This window comes from Felis catus, chromosome D2 (genome assembly GCF_018350175.1).
Source record: "Felis catus isolate Fca126 chromosome D2, F.catus_Fca126_mat1.0, whole genome shotgun sequence".
In the NCBI taxonomy this organism is placed as follows: domain Eukaryota; kingdom Metazoa; phylum Chordata; class Mammalia; order Carnivora; family Felidae; genus Felis; species Felis catus.
In genome coordinates, this window is record NC_058378.1 from 59,977,377 (window position 1) to 59,997,244 (window position 19,868).

The window sequence follows — 19,868 nt, forward strand, 5'->3', positions numbered from 1 at the left end:
AAATAAATGTATAAAAAATTAAAAAAAAAAAAAAGGAACCAGATGACCGAGGAATTGAGACACGGACGGGCCCCTGCTTCCCCAGCCCACCTGCAAGCAGGGACACAGGCCGAATATGAGGTGTCCCCAGGACTGAAGTAAACACCCTCCCTTTGGGTAGCTTGGAGTGAGGGGAGACAGAGGACATCTCCAGAGATATGGGCCAAGGGAGGGAGCTAGGTGGAGGTGGTGGAGTAGAGGGCACTCCCTCCCTATTTTCTGCACTTTCTCCCTATTTCTCTCCCTGGAAGAGAAAGGCAGGTGCCCTGCCTTCTGCCTGACAGGAACTGACCTGCTAACTTTAGCTTCCCAACATGTGACCTACTCCTGTCTACAGAATAGGGGGAGTGGGAAGTATTTCCCGGACAGGGCACCTGTCTCCTTCACCCTCATATGACCCATTTTGGGTCTCTCTAGTACGTTGAGGTCCCTCCTCCCCTTTTCCTGTTTCAGCTGTGTTAACTGTCACCTTTCAGACCCATCAAGAGGCCCTGGGGAAAACCCCAGCGAGGAGACTGCAGTGAGAGGCACCAGGATTAGAGAGAAAATGACGGCTAATGGGCCTCGTCCCTCCTCCCTTACCAGTTCACGTTTTCTGTAGCGTTATTGACCCGTCATTAGTTATCCGTCCAAGGTCGCTAGGCCTGGCCCAGCTATAAATCATGGCGGCTGGAGGGGGCCTACAGGCAGAGCGAAGGTTCCGGGATGCAGCGGAGAGCTCGGCCCCCAGCACAGCCCAGAGGAGTCACAGATTGCCCAAGAGCTGGGAGAGCTTCCGCTGAGAGGTTAGGCCCCTCTTCCTACCCACCCTAGCCACCCTCCTCCCCCTCCCTCCACTCGCCCCTTCCATTTGCTTTCCCCAGCGTCACCTCTCCCTCCATCGCTCTTTTCTCCTCTCCTCTTTTTCTATTTCCTCTCAAAGCTCAGCTACAAGGTTGGGGAGGGAAGGGGAGGGTACTGGTTCCCTCTTACTGGTCGTCTCACCCCACCTGGTCTCCCAGTTTATAGCTTCCAGTAGCAAGGACAGAACTCATCCAGGGGGAAACTGAGGCACAGAATCCGGACCAGAGGTGAGTCTGGGAAAAGGGTCCCCAGCATACCACATTAAGGTAACCAGTGCAGGATCCTGCTCCCTGCCGGGTGATGGGGAGGGTCTACCCACCCATGGAGGGGCACTAAGCCACATCCCCCAAGGCATCCTCTGGAGGAGGAGGGAGGGGCTGCGTAGCGGCAGCGCATTCCGGACCCTTCCAGCCCCAACCTCCTACTCCCCTTCCCCGACCTGGGAGAGAAGCTCCACTAGGCGGTTCCTCCCCGTACCTGGCGCACTCTCTGCCACACCCCATCCCGGCCTTCGCACACCGCAGGGCCGCTTCGCCCGTCCTCTTCGTCGGTCCTCGCGCGCCCTCTGCTGGTCTATTCCGGGAAGTGCGCCCGTCGACCTCAATACCTGTCCCATCCCTCCCCCCTATACACCTGGCAGTAGCGGCCCAGCCCACCCCAAGGCTCCGCCCTCATGATACCCAGTTTTGGCGACCCCCCTGTCCCTGAAGATGACCCCTGGAGCATTCCTGTGTCTCGCCATCCCTGTGCGTCGGAGCAGCCCTTCCCTTTCCAGATCCCAGAGAGGCTTGATAGTCTGTTCCTATCGGGTAGAGGGAGTGAGGTCCAGAAAGATAGAACTTGAAACATGGAGAAGAGAGCTTTCCTCTTGCCTATGGAGCCAGGCTCTGGAGGGACATCTGTGGTCTGAGTCTGTACTTCACAGTAAAAACTGAAGCTGCATAGTTGCATAGTATAGATTGGGCAGCAAGTAGGGCTTCTCTAGGGCATCTTCCTGGAGCCTTCCTCCTTTACTTGATTCTGCAGCTTCGGTATGCACTTGGGTGGTGGAAGGCTAGGAAGGCCCTCAAGGTGGGGGTGGCGAACCTTGGCTCTCAGAAGCTCTGAGGTGGGGGCTGCAGTCCTTGGCCCCTTAGGTGAGAAACGAGCTGCCCAGCGCTCCAGGACTGTTCTCCGTCAGGGAGAAGAAGGGCATGGCCTCTGAGGCCTTCTCTCCTCAGGTCAGACACTAAGGGTCCCAGGCTTTCTCCCCATTAGGCAGCTTGAGGGGAAGAGGAACAGGCCAGGGGGGTGATTCCTTTCCAATGGGTGTGTGGTCTAGCAGGTAGGTAGGGTGGCCTGACCAGAGGCCCTTGTCAAACTGGCCCCAAAGTGCTCCCAAAGTCCAAAGTCCATTGAGTCCAAAGTCACGGTGATGAGAGAGGATTTCTCAGGGGAAATCTGGAGCTGGGGGAAGGTGGTGTCTCAGGCCAGTCTAGGCACCCACAAGCCCTGTGTGGAGCCCATGTGGAATCAAATCAGGCATGTGTGGGGCTGACAGGTAGAGATCAGGTATGTGCATGGACATGTGTGGGGACCACGTGTCACGAATGTATAGGGATATACGTGAGCTATAGAGCCAGAACCCCTGCTTCTAGCAGGGTTAGAGCTTAGAGTCTATGTCCCCCATACCACTGGTTCTGGAGGTTAGAGGTCAGGAGCTCCCACCTCAGGGCAAGTGGGCATTTGCTGATTCAGAACTCCAGGTTTCAGGGCCATGGGCTATGACTGTCAGCATCAGTATTAGGAACCCTCCACATACTGAAAACTTGGGTCTCTTTGCTTTAGATACGTGGGAGAAGGAGAGAGAGAGAGGGAGGGAGGGAGAGAGAGAGAGAGAGAGAGAGAGAGAGAGAGAGAGAGAGAGATTAGAAAGCCCAGTGAGATCCAGCTACAGCCACTCCCAGAAAGGAGCTCAGGAAACCGAGGAGCAGAGGAGCCTCTCTGCTCCTCCCCCACTCACACTCTGTCTCTCTCTCTCTTTATCAAAATAAATAAACATTAAAAACAAAACCAAAAAACTCTGGGATGGGAAGGGAATCTCTGTCTGCAATTGCACTGAATTAGCCTGCCCCTACCCACATCTTGGAAGGCTTTGCCTGAGCAAATTCCATAGAAGTTCCTCCTGTCAAGGACCCTTTGCTATGAGAGGTGAATCCCTGCTCCTCATAACCCTGGGGTTCAGGCTCCACCTTGCAAGAGTCACAAATTTAAATGTTTGCAAGGGTTGGATCCCAGGTAAAGCAATAGGGAGACGTGATGACTTTGGCAGCTGGGGAGCAGCTCCAGTCAAGTGTTGATATGTGGGAACATGGGGGGAGAGAAATGGCATTGGGATAGAGACCCAGACCTCTTCCAACTTTATCTCCCTCCTTCCCATCATAGGAGTCTCCTAAGACACCCTTCCCCTAAGTCTGTGTATTAGCTTTCTATTGCTGCATAACAGAATTTCACAAATTTAGCCCCTAAAAACAAAATCCATTAATGGACTCAGCTCTTTAGGCTGGAAGTCCAGGAAGACTCAGCTGAATTTCCTGCTTCCAGTCCCACACAGCCCAAATCAAGGTGTTGGCCCAGGCCGAGTCCTCACCTGGAAGCTCTGGGGAAGATCAGCTTCTTTTTTTTTTTAATTTTTTTTTTTTAATGTTCCTTGATTTTTGATACAGGGAGAGATAGAGGGTGAGCAGGGGAGGAGCAGAGAGAGAGGGAGACACAGAATCCATAACAGGCTCCAGGCTCTGAGCTGTCAGCACAGAACCCCACGTGGGGCTCGAACCCATGAACCATGAGATCGTGACCTGAGCTGAAGTCGGATGCCAACAGACTGAGCCACCCAGGTGCCCCGGGGGGAGATCAGCTTCTATGCTCATTCTCACTGTTGGCAGAATTCAGTGCCTTGTGGTTATAGGACTAAGGTCCCCTTTCCTTGCTGGCTGTCAGCTAAAGGCTACTCTAAGTTTCTCCACGACTCTCCCTGGTCCTTGCACGCAGCCCCCTCCATCTTCAGAGCCAGCAAAGGTGTGTTGACTCCTCATGCTTGGACTCTCTTTGACTGCCCCTTTCTACTAGCCAGAGAAAACTCTGCTTTTAAAGGTCTCATGGGCTTAGCCAAGGCTCACCCAGATCATCTCCCTTTTGCCATATAAGGTAATATTACCACGGGGAATAATACCTCGTCATAATTGAAGGCTCCACCCACCCTCAAAAGGGAGAGGGTAAAGGTCACTGAGGTCTTCCTTAGAATCCTGCCCACCACACCCAGCCTCCAGGGGGGGTGAAAGCATCCCTCACTCCTGGTCCCAACCCCGCTGACTTCCGAGTGACACCCTGGGCTAGTCACCACCCATCTCTGCTTCTCAGTTTCCTCAACTGTACAATAGGGCAAGGAGCTGAATACAATCTAAAGCCCTCCCAGGGCCCCACTGAGAAGAGCAGGCCTGCATTCCCCTCCGGGCAGCCCTGCTGCAGGGTTTGGGAAAGGGCCTCACCGAGGGAGAGCAGTAGCTGGGGCAATCACACGGCCCAGCCAAGGTACCCAGTTTCAGAGGGCCAGCTGCCCAGCCGGCCTAGGCTGTAGGGAAGTGGAGGCACCACTTCTGCTGGTCAGAGACCAGAGGCCGGGTCCCACTGGAGTCTGCCCAGGGCAAGGTGGCCGGCACCTAGTCAGCAGGGGTGTGGGGCCAAGGCCAGGTCAGACGGGCAGCGGAGCCTTCTCCTCCCTCCACCTCTCAACTGGAGCTAGCCTTCAAAATCCATCTCCCAAATCCATCCTGTCTTCCCTCTTCCAGGCCTCTGGGTCTCCAAAGGGGCCTCTCAGAGTCTTCCGGCCCCTCCCACCTAACCCTACCTCGCAGGGGGGAGTCGATCTTCATACACACCCTGGGCACTCTGGGCTGTTCCTGCGCAGGAACCAGCAGGGGGCCTCAGGAGCCCCTCATCTGAGAGTCCCAGTCAATCACCCTGAATCTCCCCCTCCCACGTCCCCACGCTAACAGAGGCACCTCTTCTCCCAGGCTCTCCTCCCCCCCTCCCCAGGCTGCGCTTTCTTTTCTGCTTTCTTTTCGGGGGTCCCCACCCCCTCAGGCTCCCACCAAGGCCTGGCCACGGGGCTGGAAGGAGCCCTGCTCAACTCCATCCAAGCGCGGGAGCTGGGTGAGAGGCGGGGAAATGAATATTAATTTATCATGATTAGGCAAATCCGGCAGGGAGAGCCGATTCCGGAGGAGGCTAAAAAGATGAATTTCAGCAATAAAATTAAATAAGGACGGACGGGCAGCCCCTCCTCCCTCCCGCTTTGCTGATCTCTCTCTTTCTTACAATTTATGAGGCCAATTATGAAGATGAGGTTGGAAGTTCCTGGAACTTCACTAAATGCAAACGGCGGTCCCTGCTGTTCCCATCAAATTAATTAACCGCGCGCTATTGATGGCCGCTCAAGGCTGACGCAGGCGGCCCGCCCTGCGGCCGCCTCCACGGACACGAGGACCCAGAGTCCAGAGCCAGCCAGGGCCCCATCACGTTCTGCAGTCCCTGCCGGGCACTACAGGGGACTCCGCGGACCGCCCTTCCAGCCCCCAGGCCCTGCCTGAGCCCTTGACAACACAGGGACGTGCTAGGGAGGAAGGTCTACATCACTGCGCACACCCACACACACGTGGGGCTGCCCACACACATACAGATACAAAATCCCGAACTCGTAGTACACAAACATGGGTCCAGAATGCACATTAGACACTCAGGCGAATGAACATGGAGTCAAACAGCCTGGGGCTCAGCTTCTGCACTGACCCCCAGTGTGTTCCCCCGGGGCTTGTCGAGGCCCCGGTTCAGACAATGGGGATGAAGCCTGGCCCAGAGTCCAGGTCAGCTTTGGGTCTTCGGCCCTGAGGACCCCCCTGTTCCAGGGCTCAGAAGCAGGGCTGCCCAGTGGCTCATGGGTTCTGGAAAAGTAGCTGGCTGGTGCCTGGAATGAAGGGCAGAATGGACATGGGGCTAAAGGTCTTGGGGCTGAGCCCAAGGCTTAGAGTAGCTCCCGAGTGTCTGCAGAGTCTGGGTAGCAGCCCGTGCCCCAACAGCTATAGCTTCCATGTGAGGCTCATCTCTGAGATGGTGGGAGGGGCTGAAAGGGGCTCTCCTGTTGGAGTGAAGAAAGGGAGTGAAGCCAGTGTCTTCTCCATGTTCTGGTCCCTAGTCCTGGCAAAAGGCAGCCCATCCCATTTAAAGGGACAGGAATCCCATAACTATCCTGGAGAAGCAAAACAAAGGGCCTGGGTTCTCCATTCCCAGCCCTTGATACCTGGAGGGTAGGACATGGCTGGACTTGCCCACCTTGTCATGTCCACTTCAGGCCAGGAGGCTCTTGGCCCTGTGCCCACACCTGCACCCCTCCCCACCCCCCCACACCCCCCACCCACCCACCCCCCCGCCATGAGCATCCAGAACCCAGGAGGAGAATTTGGCCTTATCTTGTTCCACTTTCAGTGCAAGTCTGGGACCAAGGCCAATGTCATCCCACCCAGGCCCTGGGAAAAGATCGGGCTCCCAGCGTGGTGGGGCTGGGACAGAGCAGCCCAGAGAGATCTGTATCTTGGGCACAAAATGTCAGAGGGAAACGGAAATTAAGGAAGGCCCACACTGAGCAGGTGGCAGCCAATTGGAGAGGGCTGGGGCCCAGGGCTTTGCCTGCCATCTGACCCTCCCCACCTCCAGGCATGTGAGGCTCCCACCCTTCCCCACACCCCAGCTGCGCTTGCAGGGGCCTCCTGTGCCTCACAGCAGGTCCTTCCACTCACTAGAAAGGGAGAGGCCAGGACATGTCCAGTCTACTGACTCTCTATATTGTTGCAGTAACAAATCACCACACACTCAGTGACTTTGAACAACACAGTTATCACCACACAGCACTCCTGTTAAGGAGTCTGAGGCAGGTCTCACCAGAATAAAGTTGAGGTGTTTCCAGGTCTGTGTTCCATTATGGAGGCTCTAGAGTAGAGTAGACTCTGTCTTCTCACCTCTTCCAGTGTCTAGAGGCTGCCCACATCCTTTGATGAGTGCCCCTCTATCTTCAAAGTCGGAAACATCACATCTCTCTGACCTTCCTTCTGTTGTTACATCTCTCTGTGTAGGTTTTCTGCTAAGGACTCATAATTAGATTGGGCCCACAGGATCATCTCTTCTCAAAATCTTTAACTTTAATCATATCTGCAATGTCTTTTGCCAAGTAAGATAACATACTCACAGGTTCTAAGTTTTAGGATGTAGACATCTTTGGGGGACCGTTATTCTGCCTACTGTACATGTGATCTGGCCAGGGACAACTCTGGCTCTGAGACAGAGTGACGACAGCTGGGATAGGGGTGAGAAGCAGGCTTGTGGGCCCTTCTCCTCCTCCTTGGGACCAGATGGTGATTGGGTGGTAGTTTTGGGGTGCTCAGTTGCTAGACAGGATGCCAGTTCCCACCGGGGCCCCAAAATTCAGTCTCCCTTTCCGGCAGAATGGGGCACTGGGCTGCAAGCCTACCCAGAAACCAAGTTCAGGCTCTGAAGTACCTGGGGATCCTTCTAATACACTTTTTGCTTAGCTTGGACTCGGAAAACCAGCCCCTCCTCCAAACTGAGCAGCCTTTCTCCAGATAGAAACACATCCCTCAGCTTTTATCCCAGGCTCCTGTGTCAGACTGAGTGGCCAAGAGGATACCACCTCCAGAATGGGTTTCTCTGGAGGGTGTGGGTGCTCTCCTTTCTTTCCCAATTTCCTGTTGTCCTTGCCAGGAGGTGGCACAAGGAGTTGACTTGGTTTGAAGGTAATCTTTGGAATTCTGAATCTCTTGGGAGGAGGTTGAGGGGCCAGGTCCCTGTTTTCAGACACAGAAGGCAGCACTATCCTTCTCTGTAGTTCTGGGGACTTTCTGTGTATGGGAAGTGGTTAATTGGCCAAGTCACCCGGTGACCCACTGGTTCCCTCTTGCAGCCCTGGAGGCCCTATTACTGTGGGCCCGGACAGGATGCCAGGGCATTTATGTGGGAAGCAAAAGGAGAGAAGCAACTTCCACATTTGGACCTGGACACTCCCGGCTTTGGGTTTCTGCCAGCTCTGACCCTTGCTGGGAATGATGGCAGACATTGGGGGCCTGGTTCAGAGTAGACCTGGCAGAGCTTGCAAGCAGGGTCCAGAAGCAGCCTAAGGGGCCAGGAATTTGCCTGGCGTATTCATTCCGGGCCCCAGTCAGCCACACCTCCCTGGGAATAGAAGCTCCGAGGGACTCACCCCTCACAGAGGCTTCTAGGCCTTTGACGTGGCTGTCTCTGGTTGGTACTACGCTGTGAAAAAGGTTCCCAGACTCCATGAGCTTTAGATTCCTTCCCCAGCATGCCCCGTGCAGGTGGGGCCCCAGGGCTTGGACTTGAGTTCTGAACTAGAGTCGGGATCCTTATGCCGGGATGCTGGCATCCCCTGACCGAAATCAGGCCAACAAAGGCCAGCTCTGAGACCCTGCAAGTTACTGACAGAGACACAGGACTTAGTACCTGCCCCCCAGCCCTGCCTCCCAGCCAGCACACTCAGGCTTGCGCCCATCTCTTCAGTTTCCAAACCCCCCATGCCAGGAGGCCTCTCCAGGCCCCTTGCTGCTCCTCCCAACACAGCCACCTCCTCCAGCCCTGTGCACATTATTCTTCATAGTTGGTATGTCCAAACCTTCTTCCCCACCCCACCACTCCCCTCACTAAACTCTCCATCCTGCGAGGTCCAACCTCCAAGTGCCATCCTGGTCCCACCAGCTGGACTTGCTCCTATCCCCTCTATCAAACTGAGCCCCTTAGCCCAACTCCCAGTCCTCCACCAGTCTTGGCATACAGCATCGTCTCTAGAGTAGGCTCTTTAGTTTTCCCCAAACAGGCAGGCTATTTCCCTGCCAGCCTTCCCCTCCCCTCCACGCAACCTCGTCTGACTGCCTCAGCACTGCTGGTAGCACAAGTCACCAGTTCCTAGTAAGTCTTGTCACCTTTGTTTACGTCCTGATAGCCTGTTCTAGGGCAGGGCCCACAAGAGATGCTAACGCGGAGACAGGCACTCCTAATGCCTGACTCCATGAATTCTCCCTTTTACCCGTCCATCTCTGCCCCCCCTTCTGAGCTCAGGAGTGGACTTAAGTCAGCCCTTCTGGAGAGCAGTTAACTTGCCTTTCTGGGCTCCCATTTGGCTCCCATCTCCATCCCTGCCCGGGTTGAAGGCAGGCAGGGACTGCAGCAGTTCACAGACACCAAGCAGGCTGAATGTCAAGTGCACTTTACTGGACCCCTGGGCCTTCAAATGCTATCCTCCCCAAGCCTGGTCACCCCGTCCCCACACCTCCAGCTGCACAGGAAGCGGGCTAGGGGGAGGGAGGACATGTGAAACGGCTTGTTCTCTTGCTCCAAAGGGTCTTAGGTGATGCTCAGCTACAGCTGCTTGCCCCTCCCCTGCAGCCCCCATCCTGCCCCCAGCAGAGAGACCCTCCTTGGGCAGGGAAGTGGGGGTGTCTGGGCCTTCAGCACAGGAAACTGGCTTCACACCAGCAGCTGTTCTTGCTTACAATGAGGCGGGGGGGGGGGGGGGGGGGGGGGGAGGGGGGCGTGTCCAGAACTCCACCAGAGGCAGTGGTGAGGCAGAAGGCCAGCAGTCTGCTCTTGTTGAGGAGAGGGCTGGACAGAACGTGGGAGCCAGGCTGGCCCTTTCCCTCAGGCCCAGGCTGTTGACGTAGTGAGGTTCAGCCCACTAAGGCTGGAGACAAGCACTGGATGGCCAGGTGGGGCAGTCCCCCTTCCCCCCAGCCGCGGGTCACCAGTCCCGCTCGGCTGGCTCTCGGTAGGGTAGGCCTAAGAGCCTGAAGACATCCTTCTCAGTGGGAGTGGGCAGCACTCGGCCAGGCCCCACCTTGCGGCCTCGGCTGTCCCGGACCACAGCGGTGCTGAGGGCATGCTCCGACAAGCTCATGCTCTTGGTCTTGGCCAGAGCCCTCATGGAGCGGTTGAAGTGGGCAGAGCCAGTGAAGTAGAGCAGGGCGCAGGCAAACTCGCTGTAGGGCACAACGATGATGTCCAGTCGTCGGTGCCGCCGCCCCGGCCCTGGGAGCTGGCACACACCCAAGTACTTCTGCTGCTGGCCGTTCTCCTCCTGGCTCACCAGGTCATCCGTCAGGAACCCTGGCGCAACACGGGAAGGCTGCTGGGAGGGCAGGGAGCCAGGCTTGGGCTGCCCCGTCCTCCCAGGTCTCTCCTGTTCATCCCTGGTTCCTCCATTCCCTGCGGGTGAATTTCTTTGCTGGGCAACCTTGCCCTCTCTGCACCTGCCTCCTTAAAACACGCATGGCCATTCCTCCCCATGGCCCCTGCAGTGTCACAGAAAGGTGAGATCAAGCAATTAACCTGCGGGCAGTATTGAGGACCTATTACTAAGTGGAGGGGTGGTGGACTGTTTCATCTCTGCCCTGAACTGGCTCTGGCCACAAGGGAGAGGTGGCACTCTCATGAAGCCACCTTCCCCTGCTTCCTGCCGAGAGCTTGCAACTCTGAGGCCCTCCCTCCTGGGGGTCGGCTAGCCTCGCCCTGCCCTGCCTGGAGCCAACCTGCTCACCCAGAGATGGAGCTTATACCTTGCTGCCGAAGGCTGTCAAGGAGGCGATTGAAGACGCCCTGGTGAGACCGGCCATCCGGGTGAGTAAGCAGCACATCCACATCGCCACAAGTTGCCTTCCCGCGTCGGTAAGAACCACATGCCACACACAGCAGCCCAGGGGTGAAGGCCTGAGCTGATTCCCGGACCTGAGAAAGAGCAGAGGGGCAGGGGGGAGGGCCTGTGGGCCTCAAGCCCTGCAAGGAGTTCGTCCCCCTTGACAGCACAAGAGCCTTCCCCGACCCAGGAGCCCACACTTCCGGCTTATGCCCCGAACCAATCCCTGGTCGCATCACAGGAGCCTGAGGGAAAGACTAAAGGAGGAGATGTCAGAGATCTACCCTGCGGAATGGCAGTTCTCCAGCTTCCCTAGGACAGAAGAGAAAACCTCGTGCTCATACCACCAGAGGCGGCCTGAAGAGGGATCTAAGAGGTGTATGCTCTGATTCTGAGGAAAGACACTGATCTTTCCTCCTGGAGCTCTTTAAAAGCAGAGAGACACCCTTCTCTTGGCCTCAGCCCCAAACCCTATGCCTGGGTATGTCTGCTTAGGACAAAGGGTCAGGTGCCTGGAAGCCCTCCAAGGCCTGGTATGGATTTGGAGCTTAGAGCAGAGTGTGAGTTGGGGCTTGAGGCTTCATCAGGTGGCTAGTGGGGTGCCCCAGGCTGAGGCCTGGGGGGAAATGGAGCCTAGAAATGCAACCTCACCTATAGTAAAGAAAAAGAAAGAAAGCAAAGAGGGAGGCAATTCTGAGCCAATACTCACACCCTTACTTGGAGGAATGGGCTCGGTGCAGAGGGAATCAAGACGGGGCTGTCAGCTGAAGGATCAACCCTCACTGAGAGGAAAAAGCCCATTAGCCTCCACCCCAGAGACACTGAAGCCTTTCATATGCAGATGACCTCCACGCCTCTACCCCAGGACACTGAGATTTCTGGGGCCCTGGATACTCCAGCCAGGACACCTCAATTCTCCTGACAGGCATGGCTCTGCTAATCCTCTCAGTCCCTTCTTGAGCCTCCCAAGAGGATGGGAGGAGACCTAGGATGAGTAATCCCATCAAAAACTCCTAAAGCTGGAGCCCTTAAGTGGGGGGAGCAGGCCAGGTGGGAAGCCACTGCTGTTCGAATGGGTTGGGGGCTGGAAGCTCACTGGGACATTCTCTGTGCCTGGACACCGTGGCTGAGTGACGGCGTCATTACTAGCACCAAGGTCTGGTGATGGGTGGACAAAAGGGCCTGTCCATCTATCTTGCGCCAGTCTCATAGTCCCGTGGCCTAGTGGCCTGGAGTGGAGCTGGAGGCTAATTTTAACTAAACTGGGCCAGGGTCTCCACAGAGTCCTACCTGATCAGAATCTGACTCCAAAGTAGCAAACCTTGCCCACAGCAACCACCCCATAATCCTGAAGCTGACTGAACAAATGATATATCTAATCCTAAATACACCCTAGTCTCTCTCTAATCTAGGTTTTATACGAATTTACTCTCTAATCCAACGCTAAACCAAACCCTAATGTTGGCCAAATCTTATTTCTAGGACAATGACAAATCTTAACTAAAAGCATCCAATGTTAAGAAAACCCTACTCTTAATTCGGGCCTAACCTTAACTCAACCTAGCTTTTCTCTAACCCCAAACCTAACTGTACTGGCACTGTGCTTCTACACCAACTTTAACCCACACCCTGAACCAGTCTCAGGTTGGTGGGGGGGTGGGTGGGGGAGCCTTCAGAAGGCCCTTACCTCTGGAAAGAGATAAAAAAAAAAACAACTTTGTACATTTGTACAAATTTTGGAGAGAAAAGAGTCTATAGTTTTCATCGGGTTCTCAGAAAAGTTTGTAAATCAAAAAACATTAAGTACCTCTGCCCTGACCCAGACCTGGCCCAGTTCAAACCCCAATATCCTCAAGTAGTTCTGACCATATTCCACCTCTAATCCAGCCCAAACGTTAACCCAGTCCTAACATCACTCTAGCATCTCTGCCCATGTTCACTCTACCCTAATCCAGAGACCTGGTGTTGCAGCCCTTCCCTACCAAAGCCACCCTCCCCTCCAGCTTCAGTCTCAACTTGCTCTTTCCTCACTGGTCCCAACCTCTGCTGTTCCACAGCTTCTTCTGACTTCCCGGCTGAGGGATCAGGTGTTCCTGACTTTGAGCCAGGCCATGAGCTTATAGCAAGGCTCCTCACTGCTCTGGGGCACCTGCTTACTGTCTGTTCAATCTCTGCAGCCTCCTCCCTGGGTATGCGTTCCAGAAAGTCATCATAATGCTTCAGGCCAATGGTCTGCTGGGTAGTCAGGGAGGCCTGGCTGCGGATGTCTTCTAGGGTCCGGAAACCCTGGAAAAAAGAAGCCAGATGAGGAGGCTGTGAGCAGCCAGGACCAATGGAGGGGCAGTGAGTGAGCACATACACAAGGCTACCATCACCCCCAAACTCCAAGGAAGGTTTGAGGTAGGACCAACCCCAGGAGTGGTCGGGTCTCTAATCAGTGGGACTCAAGAAAGGTAGGGAGCACGGGAGACACACCCCAATCCAGCCCTCCCACAACCCTAAAATAATGGTTCACGAATCCATCGGTCTGGGGGATTCCGGGCATGGCCAGATCGGGGAACCATTGATCTGGATACTCAGCCCTGAGTCCTGGTCTTCTCAGGAAGGCCCTTGCTGGTCTGGGAGACAGAGAAACATACTTCTTATCTCTGCCTACACAACAGATTAATGCCTCAAGGCTACCAAGCAACAGGGCAGTTCTGGAAGCCGGGAGACCTAATCCCCTTGAAAAGTGGTCTCACTATAGTCTGGGTTCATTCCCATCAGAGTACAGGGTATGAGAACTGTGGGGCAGGACCTCTGAGAAAGAGCAAAACTGAAGTAGGTGCAGGGACAGGTACCTGCTGGTACCACATCTGGGCAGTCTTAGCTCCAGCTCCCCAGATGTTGGAGAAGAGCTCCAAGACAGGCACGCTCTCACTGATATGGTCCAGCTTCCGCAGATGCCCGCTTTCCAGGATCTCTACGATTTTCTCGGCCATCCGCTTTCCAATCCCGGGGATACTGAAGGCTTCCTGGGGAAGAGGAGGCAGAGGTAGAAAAGAAGAATGAGAAGACGGCAGGTGCAGAGCCAGTGGTAGGCTAGCAGACTCCTTCAGCAGGTATCTGAGTGAAGGCCAACCTGGCTAGTTGGCAACTGATGGCTGTGTAAAGCGTGGGCACAACTGAAGATGAGAAGTTAGGATAGAATGGGCTGGGAAACTTGTCTTTTGGTTCTCAGAGGGATGGAGGCGAGCACAGGAAGTAGAGAAAAGGCAGTAGTGACGATCCCAGTCACCATTGCCCTCGCAACAGTGAGGGCAGACATTTACTGAGGTCTGACTGCGTGTCGGGCCTTACTGCACGACAGCGAGCATCTCATTTGGTCCTCATGGGAACACCTGAGTTTCTCACTCTTCTTACTTAGTTCCTTTTCCTTGATCTAAGGGTTTAAGTAACTTGCCTGGAATCACACAGCGAATGATGGGAACCAGAATTCAAACTCTGGTCTGTTGGCCTCCGGAGTCTAAACTTTTTAAAAGCTATTTACTATGGAAAAAATTCCAAAATAGAACAGTACAATGAGCCCCAAGTACCTGTCAGCAACTTCTGTAATTATCAAGATTTTGTCAATCTGCTTTCATCAATATCCCCATTTTCTTTTGTGGAAGTCTCAGACATCATAAAATCTTAAGCATTCCACCCAATCCCCCTTGTGACTGGTGCCACCATCAACCTCTGGCCAGTAAACAGAAGGCCCCCCATCTCCCCGCATACCCTGCACTGGCCCCCGGGTACCTGGTAGGAGGTGACAGGCTTGTGGAAGCTCTTGAGGGCATTGATGGCCTTGGCATAGCCCAGGGCCCTCCACTTGTCTCCCTGAACATTGTAGGCTTTGGCCAGCACTTCCAGCTTCTCTGTGATGTGGGGGTTGTGGTTAGTTGTCTTCTGGCTCGAAGGCTGTGCACAGACCCACTTATCCAGGCCCTCAGGGGCTGGGCTTGGTTCATCATCTCCCTCAAGGGGTGTGGGGTAGTGGCCACTGATAAGGGCTTCCAGATCAGCTGCGCTAACCTGGTTCTCTTCCCCATCACTGGTTTCATCATCAGAGCCAGGCTTGAGGGGGAAAGAGATGAGACAATAAGTTCACGCCCCCCCAAAGAGCTCCTCAAAGGTGGGGGCTGAGCCTCCTAGTCAGACCCAGGGATGAGTCAGACCTGCACCTCCTTAAGTGTGGGGCCATGTTCCACCTGGCTTCCCCCAGTGCCCAGTCCTAGAATTCCCAGTGGTATGTGGTAGATGTGGCCTGGCCAAATGCAGACATGGTGGATGTTGGGAAGAGCCAAATGGCCTCATAAGAAAGAGGTCCTTCCTCTTTCAGGGGTCTAGGACTTTCTGAACCACCACCAGGCCCTGCCTGTTTCTGTGACCTAGTTCCCAGGGGAAGGGAGCTGTGAGGGCTGGGAGGCTCCTGACCTGGGCTTGGGTGCTCAGGGCCTCTTCTGCCCTCTGGGGAGGAGACACAGGCCTCGTGGGAGGAGAGGGAGGAGAGAGGGCTGTCCTGAGCAGAGCCTCATGGGCTCCAGGAGGAGCAGAAAAGTCTTGGTCTGCCTTGCTGACGTGTGGTTGGTCCGGGTACCTGCAGGGATGGTGATGGCAAGTTAAGATCCCAAAGGTCTGGCCCTACCTCTGCTCCTAATACTCTACTTTGAGATCTTGGTTTTCTAATGTGTCCGATTAAGACAATGAAAGTTATTTTGAATAGCCCAAGAGGAGAGCTCAGGATGCTGCCAGAAAACACTGAGGAAAGACTGGAGCCAACCCACCTGTTAGGGATATAGATGCTGAATCCTGCCGTGTCCACCAGCCTCCTCTCCTGCAGGCACAGGCTTAGCCAGGTGGACTTCACCAGCTGAGCGCCCTGGGGCAGCCGGGGCAGTCGAAGGAGGCGGAGGGCTCGCTCACAGTCCATGCCTTCATCCACCACAATGTGAGTGACGCCTGGGGCCTGGGCAGTGCATATCTGGCCACCGTGCTGGATAATCTGCTTCTCAAAGAGCTCTGCCCGGGCTCGCCCAATGCCACTGGGCACAACATGGGCCCGCAGGGAGCTCAGCCATTCTGTGTAAGGGACATCCAGATGCCTATTGTCAGATATGATAACTGTCATATATGTCATAACTGTCAGATATGATCCGAATGAACCTTTTACAGTCCTGTGCCCCCAAACAATCATTTTTCTTCCATCTAGACAGCCAGCCTTCTGGGGAATTCTGCCACAAACATACAGTTAATTTTCCCACGGACCATCACTTGATGTAAGGGGCAAGGATTTTGATATGTCCTGTTCCCTCATGTAATCTAGAACAGTGTCTAGCACATTGTAGGTATCCTATATATCACTTCATTTATTTATTCTTTCAACAAGTATTAATAGACACCTACTATTAATAGAGCAAGTGGCCTGTTAAAGACTGGGGCCCAAGCCTTGTGCAAGGGAGATACAAACCAACCTGTAGTCCGTGGGTGGGCAGAATCAGCTCTAATATCTGAGTCTAGACATGAGCAACATAGGAATCCTAAGGGTTCAAGTACATGAGGGTTCTGAGGGTGAGTCTGCTCACCTCCTGCTTCTCCATCTTCTTGCTTGGGAATCTTTGCAAGTGCTTTTGATGATGGATCGGCGTGAATTTTCTTCCGCTTGGGAAATGCCTTCAAGATGCCCCTGGGGTCCATTGAGGGATGGCCGGATCCTGGCCTTTAGGTTTTAGATTTGATCAGGGCAACTATCACGTGGAAACCCAGAATTGAGGTTACCCAACCCTTTGCCTATGGAGGTGGTGTCTCTAATGACCAGGGTTTGGGGGCAGTAGTAGCCCAGTTCCTTGGGGTATCTCAAACCCAACTGAACTTTAGCAGTTTAGCCTAGCACTCACCAGCCTTTCAATGTCAGAGTACTAGGGAAAATAAAGGGAAGGATGGGACTATTAAGGAACTTCTGAGTGGTACAAAATGATATTCCTCGGAGGGGTTGCTCTAAAGATTCAGCGCAGTGTCTGCCCTGCTGCATCCCACTTTGAAAGGGCTCTACCAACAGGAGATGCTAGGCTAGGAAATGGAGCTACATCTTTACTTGGGCTCCCAAGAGGATTGACGGACTGGGGGGAATCTGCATATAAACCCCACATGATCTTTCTCTACCCCATCACAGACCCGCATAGGAAACCCTGGGAGAGCAGGGTGTTAGGGAGGCGGGGGAACGCCCTACACCTGCCCTGGTCGCGGACCTCCCGTCACGGGGGTGCTCAGCCCCGCAGGTGCGGGGAGACAGGGCAAGGCAGCAGCAGGTGTGGGGCGCCTTCCGAGACTAGAGGAGCCGCGGCCTCACAGCTGGGGGTGGAGACGACAGGCAGCTGTGGGGCACCCGCCGCGAGCGCAGCTGGCGCGCGCCAGGCACTCCCAGCTGGAGGCCAGAGGAGGGCTGGAGTGTCCGCACCCTGACCTAAGGACCCCTGCCCATTGCAGTGATTCGGTCCCAGGTGGGGTCAACTTCAGGCCCCGCGGGTGGGCTGGAGTAAACCACTTACCAGGGCAGCCAATGAGAGCGGACGAAGGGCGTGGTGGGTGGGAAGTCGGGGGCCGGAGGGGGTGGGGGGGAGGGGTAAATGCTCAGAACATCTTCCGGGTCAGCCGGAAGTGACCGTAGGCGGAATGGTTGCCATGGCAGCGGCCGGGGCGCTTGGCTGGGCGCGGGGAAGATGGCGGTAACCGGTTGGTTGGAGAGTCTCCGGACCGCCGAGAAGACGGCGCTGCTGCAGGACGGTAACTCGAGACCCCTCACGAGCTCCCTAGTCCTTTTCCCCCAGGGTCCAGCCCTCCGCGCTGGCACCTCCGCGAAGGGCCTCAGAGCCTGGGACGGTCGAGCTGGAAGGGCCGCGGCCGCCAGACAGGCCCAGTCCCTCATTGGCAGATGAGGAAACTGAGGCCCAAAGAGATGACGTGACTGGAACACGCGTCTCTGGACGCCTCCTAGTTTCCTCTACACCACTTCGCCCAGCTCTGAATTCTGTTACTAATAAGTTCCTTCACATTCGTTATGGCATTTGCTCCCTGCAGCTGCCCGAGAGGCTGTTAATTTTCCACCCCATTTTGTAGAAGAGGAAGCTGAAATCCAAGAGTGTTTTAGACCAGCCCTAGCCCTCCCCACCCCGTCCAGTCAGCGCGGGTTCTGTTACTGAACGCAGCCTGGCGTCAGGAAGAGGCGGGAGACCTAGGATCTAGTTACCTCTCTGCCGTTAAATCACAGCCTATTTACTTGCTTGGACCTCGTTTTCCTTATCTAAAATGAGCTGGATGGGCTACCTCTGAGGTCCTTTTCAGCTGTAATATGTTTGTAAGTGAACTTCTTAATGTTTTTTCTGTAGGGAAAACAGAGCGAGGGCCCCAGGACTGTGCCTGGAAAAGGTGGGCATAGGGGTATGGAGTCTTGACTTTCTCTTACCCTAGGATTGGCGGATATAGGACCCCCAGTGCTTCAGAGCCCTTTCCTGGACCCACTTGGCAGCCAGAATGAATTAGATCTGAATCTTTGTAGCTTTTAGGATACCAGTAGAGGCGCACATCTGTAGGCAGAGGCCAATCAGGGAAGCATGTAAATTAACATCACCTGCTCATTTGCTCGTTCATTCACGCAGCATTTAGGGAGGCTTTTACTATGTGCTGAGGTATGTACTAGAGCAGAGAGGGGAAAAAACGTAAATAAATGAGAGTGTGTGTTAAATAGAAGTTGGAATCTTTATAAAAGTGCTATGAGAGCACAAAGGGGGGAATGATCGTTTCTTTGAAAGAAGACCTGACAGAAGAGGTGATGTTAATACGTCCTAAAGAATTAATATGTGTTTGCTAAGTGGAGAAGAGGGGATGGCTGTACCAGGAGGAATGACTCACATGTAAAGAAAGGTGTGGCAGTGTGAGAGTATACGCCTCATTAATACGGGAATGACAAAACATTCAGGGAGGCCGAAGCACTCACCCAGTCAGAACAACCCCCCCCCCCCCCACACACACACACACACCTTGTCAGGTGCCAGGCTGTAAGGGTGAATAAAAGTGCTCTTAAGGAGCAGTGAGGAGAAATGGTGGGGCATGAAGAGGGAATTTAGATAAATTGGAGTATGTTGTGATAGATCTCCTATGCCGAGCTAAAGATTTTGGACATTATTTCATACAGCAGTGGTTTTGGTCTTATTTTAAAAACTAGATATGGGGCGCCCGGGTGGCTCAGTTGGTGAAGCGTCCAACTTCGGCTTAAGTCATGATCTCACGGTTTGTGGGTTCGAGCCCCCCGGTTGGGCTCTGTGCTGATGGCTCAGAGCCTGGAGGCTGCTTCAGATTCTGTGTCTCCCTCTCTCTCTCTGCCCTTACCCCCCCCCCCCATGCTGTGTGTGTGTCTCTCTATGTCTCAAAAAAAATAAACAGATAACATAGCTTTTACCATTTTAACCATGTTTAAGGATGCAGTTCTGTGGCATGAAGTATATTCATGTTATGGTACAGTCATCCATCCATCCATCTTTAGAACTTTTTCATTTTCTTCAACTGAAACTCTGTTCCTGTCAAAAACCAATTCCCCCATTCCACTTCCACTTGTTGTTTCCGCTTGCTTAGCTATTGTGAATATTACTACTGTGAACATGGGTATACAAATACTTGTTTGAGTATCTGCTTTCAGTTCCTTTGGTCACAGGATAGTATCTAAACAAATATTTCATCATCTAGGATTTTGTTTTTTTGTTAGCATCACAAGAAAGTACAGATAATTATATAATCTTTGGGTAAGGGAGGATATTCTAAGCACAACTCCTGGGTAGTAACCAGAAAGGAAAAAAATAGTTGACTATAATAAAAATTAAACAATCGTTTGGGAACACCCACTTTATTTTTTTTTTAATTTTTTTAACGTTTATTTATTTTTGAGACAGAGCATGAACAGGGGAGGAGCAGAGAGAGAGGGAGACACAGAACCTGAAACTGGCTCCAGGCTCTGAGCTTGTCAGCACAGAGCCCGATGCGGGGCTCGAACCCACGGACCATGAGATCATGACCTGAGCCGAAGTTGGACGCTTAACCGACCAAGCCACCCAGGCGCCCCTGGGAACACCCACTTTAAACAAAGTTAAGGGGCGCCTGGGTGGCTCGGTCGGTTGAGCGTCCGACTTCAGCTCAGGTCACGATCTTGCGGTCTGTGAGTGCGAGCCCT

The 19,868-nt window shown here is 54.0% G+C and overlaps 1 protein-coding gene and 1 long non-coding RNA gene across 4 annotated transcripts; one reads left to right on the forward strand and one right to left on the reverse strand.

Annotated features, from left to right (window-relative positions):
* On the forward strand, positions 1-3,492 carry LOC123380886. The gene is made up of 3 exons (XR_006587248.1): positions 1-137; positions 516-824; positions 1,041-3,492. It is a non-coding gene; the product is annotated as an uncharacterized LOC123380886 (long non-coding RNA).
* A 5,700-nt stretch (positions 3,493-9,192) lies between these two features.
* On the reverse strand, positions 9,193-18,556 carry POLL (DNA polymerase lambda). Of its 3 annotated transcripts, none has more exons than XM_045040587.1 (9): positions 18,111-18,556; positions 16,234-16,367; positions 15,436-15,730; positions 15,086-15,248; positions 14,408-14,725; positions 13,471-13,644; positions 12,788-12,916; positions 10,554-10,722; positions 9,193-10,104 (listed from the first exon to the last, which is right to left on the reverse strand). In XM_045040587.1, the coding sequence occupies exons 2-9, from the start codon at positions 16,343-16,345 to the stop codon at positions 9,740-9,742; spliced, it is 1,725 nt and encodes a 574-aa protein (XP_044896522.1). In that variant the 5' UTR covers positions 16,346-16,367; positions 18,111-18,556; the 3' UTR covers positions 9,193-9,739. The 3 variants fall into 3 exon arrangements, with proteins under 3 accessions (XP_044896522.1, XP_011285755.2, XP_011285756.1); XM_011287453.4 differs by lacking the exon at positions 18,111-18,556 and adding an exon at positions 17,197-17,983; XM_011287454.4 differs by lacking the exon at positions 18,111-18,556 and adding an exon at positions 17,197-17,245 and having other exon boundaries at positions 16,234-16,395.
* Positions 18,557-19,868: the final 1,312 nt, after the last annotated feature.

Excerpts from the sequence above, each read along its gene's own strand:
- POLL (XM_011287453.4), bottom strand. The coding sequence starts at position 17,573 with ATGAGGGACTGGGCCTGTCTGGCGGCCGCGGCCCTTCCAGCTCGACCG. Across the intron at positions 10,723-12,787 it reads CTGCAGAGATTGAACAGACA|GTCCGGGAATCAGCTCAGGC; the intron begins GTAAGCAGGTGC and ends GCTCTTTCTCAG. Across the intron at positions 10,105-10,553 it reads TGACAGCCTTCGGCAGCAAG|GGTTCCTGACGGATGACCTG; the intron begins GTATAAGCTCCA and ends GTGTTGCGCCAG.